Genomic DNA, 6000 nt, shown 5'->3' with positions numbered 1-6000 from the left:
TCGGTGACGACCAGCGAATCCCTGGTGTTGTATGTATCTTTTTGCCGATGACGCCAATTGAAAAAGAACATGCTGACGTTTGATACTTGAATTATTACTATAAGTCTATACGTATATGTCTAAAAAGGAACTCCCGCAAATCTCGGCTCCACCAAAATCACGCCAAAGTTGCACCACCAAGAACGGTATCCTCACTTCCCGATCGACTGCAACTGCTTCCTATACCAAGTCTGCAAACTATTAGCATCACTCTCTCAAACATAAAAGTATTACTCACAAGTTCAACTCCAGTTCCGATACTCTTCGGTCCAAATCTCTTCAAAAACCAGGGCGTTTGGATCTTCTTAGCATAAAGCTTAGCATCATCATCCGTAACCTCCTTGTTAAGAATAATAGTTGAAGGTAAGAGAGGGTTGATAATAGCAGGTCTGCCAAGGCCAATCAGATCGCAAGCGCCTTCGCGAAGGGCTGCTTCCATGCCTGCCCTCGTACGGAAACCGCCTGTTACCATTAGAGGAACGTTGGGAACCTTGGCGCGCATTTCGTGGGCGAAGGAGAGGAAGAAGGATTCTCGGGCTGCTGTGCTTGCGGCTTTCTTTTCGCCAGTTCCTGTGAACATCTATCACGAAATTTGTCAGTATGAGAATCAAGAGATAGGTGGGATCCTTACGGATGGGTTCTCGTAACTTCCACCACTGACTTCCAAAAAGTCAAGGCCAACCTCAGCAATAAGCGTAATCTGTTCGAGAACCTCTTCAAGCTCCTTAGGAGACTGGTGATCCGCAGAGTTGAACTTTAATCCAACGCAGAAACCCGCCGGTGTCGCAGCACGAATAGCCTTTGCGACGTCAACGATGATTTTCGCTCGTGCAGCAGGCGATCCTCCGTACTGGTCCGTTCGCTTGTTGCTCTTCTCTGACATGAACTGAGAGAGAAGATAACCATGCGCAGCGTGAATTTCAACACCGTCAAAGCCGGCTTGAGACGCGAGTCGAGCTGTCCTGGCGAAGCTCTGGACAACATCTTCAATCTCTTCGAGAGACATTTCCTTCGGTGTACCAAAAACAACGTTCGTAATAATCTTGGCAAGAAAATCATCGCCCATATTCAGCTGGATAGGGCTAGGAGCAAGATTCTTATCCATAAACGCCTTCTTGCCAGCTCCAAGAGGTGATTGTCGACCAGGATGGTTAATCTGCATAATCGCCGGTGTCCCCTTTCGTCGCATAATTCCCACAAACTTCTTATAAGCCTCCAGGACCTTTTCCTCGGAAAGATCAGAGCTAACAGCCAAATCACGATGTCCACCGAGATACTTCTCGTCAACTTGGACATTACCGGTCATGACCATTCCCCAACCTCCATCAGCCCAGGCGCCGTATGCATTTTCTAATGCTGTTGTTGTAGGAAGATGTTGACAATCTGCGATTTCTTCTGCCAGAGCCGCCTTTGCGAGACGATTGGGCAGGGTGAGACCGCATGGTAGCTTGAATGGTTGAGAGAGTAAGAAGTCTGTCATTTTTGATAGTTGATTTGTTGATTGGGGATTAACGTGATAGTAAGGGGGAGTTCCTTTGTATAGAAAATCTCGCCTTGAACCGGACCCTGAACCGGGGCCCGTGTCCGTAGACTATGGCCCAAAGGAGAAATAACTCCAGTGGACTCGGCCTGTTGTTGGTCCGCTAAGGAACAGAGTTCATCCGATCGAATGTTCTGGGGCGAATTGATGCCATTTAGTAAACATTCTGCGGAAGAATTACTATTGAAAATCTCTGTGGGTAGGAGCTTTACTTATTGTTTTCCGACGGAGGAGCGGACGGATTTGCTGACGTTGGCTGTACCTGCATGTAATTAATTGACTCCGTGAGACGCCCCACTTATTCCCTTGCTCAATCGCTGTCTTTGTAAGTGAGGTTGCCCACATCTTGCCTTTTATGGCTGGGCGATACTAATATCTGTGATTCTTCCCTTTGAGAAATCTTTGATATATTGGAAGACGTTTTCCATGGGTGTTACATAGGTATTGATTTGTCTAAAGATGAAGGAGATGGTCGTGTTGATGGATAATTGACGACGGCAGGACTGATGAGGGCAAGGAAGAGCAAAAACAGCTGTATGTGTTTATTGGAAAGTTAAATCAAAGCTTGATGACTTGCCTACAGATTACTCAAATTTCCCTCACGACTGACAACTGTCGCACGGAACGTTGTCCCATGGCAAAGCCAGAATATTTAGAGAAAACTATTGTCCACCGACGGTTCAAATATAGGTAGTATATTTCAGCTCTAGGACCGTTATTTCAGTAGTATCTCGAACTCTGGTACCGTCCATACCCATTTATCCCACTCACCTTGCCAATGTAGACATGAATTGGTTGTCTAAACTGTGTTTGACATAGACTGCGGCACAGCGAGTGAGGAGTCAAATCTCTATGTCATACCTCTTCCTAGCGGCACACTTCTTCACTACATTGGTGGAACAGCTGCAGTTTACGTTTCAGTTAATGTGACGGGTGATCTCGACTTTAGTAGCTGATTGGCATGCCGAGATGTAGCGCAGAAAGCATAGTACATGTAGGATTGAGCTTAAATACGGATGGTAAGACGGGTTTATGCCGGGATCTACATATCGGTGATGTTCGGTATTTGGAACAGGCTTCCCCAGATTCTGAAGTATTTGTCACTGGCTGACCAAGATAGCCAAGAAATTCATTGTAACCTTCGATTTTTAGTGTTGATGGCAATGATTATGGTTGCCGGTGAAGATGGTACTAGTACATCTAATCTCCCTCCGCCGTAAATCGAGCCGGAATGAGGCTATCGCCGAGCAGCGAGCGCCATCGTGTCATATGCAAAATATCAATAATCTACCGGCAATCTCACCCGGTCCCTCCCATCCCTGTAGTGTACCTGACAGCCGGTACCATTTCATCCATCGCATGATCTGGACATCAACAGCGCAGGATCTCAGACAGATGTCTCAGAAGTGGGTGTGCACGGGGAGTTCGGACCCCGCCGTTGTGATATACCCGGATCAAAGGACAAAGGCACATGGTGTTTGTTTGTTTGGTTAATCAATAATTGGCGTTTTCTTGGCTCTTGGCCTGGAGATATAAAGAACGTGTGTCTCCCCGCTTTTTAGGATTCGGCTCTTCTTTTTGTATGCAAGATCGAGTCTTGGCTCTTTTTTCAATAGCCTTTTTTCAACATGAAGCTTTCATCCTTTGAACCCAAAATGCCTGCGCTTGATACTTCTATCACTACTCCCGTTCGTCGACCATCTATTGCTTCTGAGTTTGAAGCTGCGAATCAGAAATTTGCTGCAAGTTTTAACCAGTCGCATCTACCCTCTCCACCTCGTCGGTAAGTTGGCGCCAGCTTCAATACATAGGTAGATCTCCCAGCCAGAATGTGCCTAACATTAACCAGAAAAGTCGCTGTTGTAGCGTGCATGGATAGTAGATTGGATGTCGAGAAAGTGCTGGGTTTAGATCTTGGTGATGCGCACGTCATCAGAAACGGTAATTCATCCAATTTCTTGGTGTTGATTGTTTTGCTGACGGTTTCAAGCTGGTGGTCGCGCAGTAGAAGCACTCCGATCAATCTTGATTTCTCAGCAGATGCTCGGCACGCGTGAGATAATCATCATGCACCATGTAAGATACACTCCCTTCTAGAAAAAGAGTGGTCTCAATTATTGGACCAATATTCCCACCCAACCGGCCCGGCTGACACCACCCATAGACCGGCTGCGGCATGCAAACATTCTCCGACACAGACTTTCGCGCTAAAATCCGGAATGAATTGCACGAAGATGTAGATCATATGGCTTTTCTACCTTTTTCTGATTTGAGACAGAGTGTTATTGATGATGTTGCCTTTTTGAGGAAGAGTCCTTTAGTTTTAGATGTGCCGATTACGGGGTATGTGTATGATGTCAAGACGGGACGGATTGAGCTTATTGATGAGCGAGCTGAGAGCGAGTGTTCGAGCCCATAAGACGAACTTTGGACTTAGGAATTGTGTTGGCGTTGGTGTTGAGGGATATTTGGTTTGTGGTACGGGAGTCAGGAGCGAGCGATTTTGATTTCTTGGGATGGAACATATGAGACAGTAAATGCAAATAACGGCCGATATATCTTATCATTTCGATATCTTCCAGTAGCACAGATTCGATAGTGACCTCCATGCCAGGACTCCAGACCTGCAGGCATGCCGCCTCCAGGACCAATTGGTCCGGCATGTAAGACACCGGCAGTAATAGCCGCTTACTGTGATCCTGCTCATGCAACACCTGGAAAGATAAATACCTTGTCCTCGGCGTATGTAAGTCCATATAGCTCCGTCCTTCCCGGAAAGTAAATCTGACAAATCTTGACACTACTGGTCGATCAGCCTTATGGTGATCAACCGTTGGAAGTATGAAAACTGGAGCCCGCCGGGCGTTACCAAAGTGGTATCTTCCCCTAGGCTTGACTTTTCGCGGATATAGAAAAATGAGGGATTGAAAGTTCCACAATGTCTCATGGACACTCTATTACTCATGAAGGGATTACTACGAAAGTCCACATATCTGTCACTATGAAATCTCAAGCTCATCATTTGGTGTGCCAATGTTAGTGGTCTTCCATAATAGGACTAGCCGGATCTGTCTTACGTACGATCCGCGTTAGTAACAAAGCGGGTTTGCTCGCCATGACCATTTTTATGATGAAATTATGAGTAAAAGTAACACTTTCACTGGTTAGAATACTCCTGAAGAGATGAATTGATTCAATGAATGAATGGGTCAAGGTGAGGGGAGAATGTCTTGGTGTGGTAAGCTCACCGAGATATATCAACCCAGCTCCCTTTCGTCCGAAGACAGACCAACATATACAGCATCTATCGATATTTAAAATGCCTTCAAGAATACCGGAAGGGTCCGACAGCCTGGTTGGCTCAGCCAATATCATCTCAAGATTCCTAGCACTGGAGCAAATCTACAGCGCCAAAGACCTCGACACATACCTCCAAACTCTCAAACAAGAAAGCACAGATACATCGACGGATGTGATCGTCTTGTGTGCCTCGGCAATCTTGGCGATCCCTGAAGCTGTATTCGAATGGACGGTCCAACAGAAAGACTACAGAAAAAACACTGTCTTGGTCCTCTGTGGTGGGATTGGACCTTGCACACCTTTTGTTTATGACGCTATTCAAGCTAGCAAGAAGTATGCGCCGATCTTTGATGAGATCGATGGAAAGCCGGAAGGGCAGGTGTTGGGTATTATGGCCGAACGGCTTTACCGGTTGAAGATCAGCGAAACACTAAAAGATGATGGTGGTTTCGATATCTTGGTCGTGGACCGTTCAACAAACTGTGGAGCTGATGCACAAGAAACTCGGAAGGTCTTGGACGCCTACAATATTCGAGCGCCGAAATCTATCACCGTGGTACAAGATCCTGCTATGAGCAGTCGGACTGTGTCATCCTTTGAAAAGGTTTACAACGACCAGGAGGCGCAGATTTCAAGTTGGCCGCAAAGGGGATCAGACCAAACAACAAACCGAGTTGGCGATGATAATTCCGGACAACTTTGGTCTATGAATCGCTTCCTAGACAGGATCATGGGCGATACTACACATGCGCAACGGGGAACTAATAAGGGTACGGGGAATAACTTTGATATTCCAAATGAGGTGGAGAATGCTTGGTCTACTATTTTGGGAGAAGACAAGATGAAGATGTCGAGCTAAGACTTATAATATCAATCTTCCTACCCGATGCATATTCCTCGACATAGATCAGACTTTAAAAAATGCAACTATGCTGAGAAAATCATTGACTATGAATGTCCTGAGCGAGAACGTTCCTAACACAGACTAAAATTGTGCCGATGAAGAGCACGATCTTGGAACATGCTTGGTTATAACTTCAAATGGCAGACTTTCACTGCAATTTTAACCCTCGCCCAGCCTTCTTGTACTGTAAATGTAACTCGTCTGGTAACTTCTAATT

General features: G+C 45.9%; 3 protein-coding genes across 3 annotated transcripts; 2 read left to right on the top strand and 1 right to left on the bottom strand.

The window, feature by feature from the left end:
• Positions 1-191: 191 nt before the first annotated feature.
• FIESC28_05875 (uncharacterized protein) lies at positions 192-1519 on the bottom strand (the record flags this gene model as incomplete). The annotated part of the gene is made up of 3 exons (XM_031160020.1): positions 192-230; positions 278-619; positions 671-1519. 3 exons carry the CDS (start codon positions 1517-1519, stop codon positions 192-194), a joined length of 1230 nt encoding a protein of 409 aa, XP_031015937.1.
• A 1688-nt stretch (positions 1520-3207) lies between these two features.
• FIESC28_05874 (uncharacterized protein) lies at positions 3208-3998 on the top strand (the record flags this gene model as incomplete). Its single annotated transcript, XM_031160019.1, has 4 exons — positions 3208-3362; positions 3429-3520; positions 3570-3655; positions 3744-3998. The coding sequence occupies 4 exons, from the start codon at positions 3208-3210 to the stop codon at positions 3996-3998; spliced, it is 588 nt and encodes a 195-aa protein (XP_031015936.1).
• Positions 3999-4898: 900 nt separating this feature from the next.
• Positions 4899-5738, top strand: FIESC28_05873 (uncharacterized protein; the record flags this gene model as incomplete). The annotated part of the gene is made up of 1 exon (XM_031160018.1): positions 4899-5738. The coding sequence occupies one exon, from the start codon at positions 4899-4901 to the stop codon at positions 5736-5738; it is 840 nt and encodes a 279-aa protein (XP_031015935.1).
• Between the last annotated feature and the right edge of the window lie 262 nt (positions 5739-6000).

This window comes from Fusarium coffeatum (assembly GCF_003316985.1).
Source record: "Fusarium coffeatum strain FIESC_28 chromosome Unknown BRIP53273_contig_126, whole genome shotgun sequence".
In the NCBI taxonomy this organism is placed as follows: domain Eukaryota; kingdom Fungi; phylum Ascomycota; class Sordariomycetes; order Hypocreales; family Nectriaceae; genus Fusarium; species Fusarium coffeatum.
Note: the sequence above shows the minus strand (reverse complement) of the source record. Positions and strands in the feature narration are given on the sequence as shown.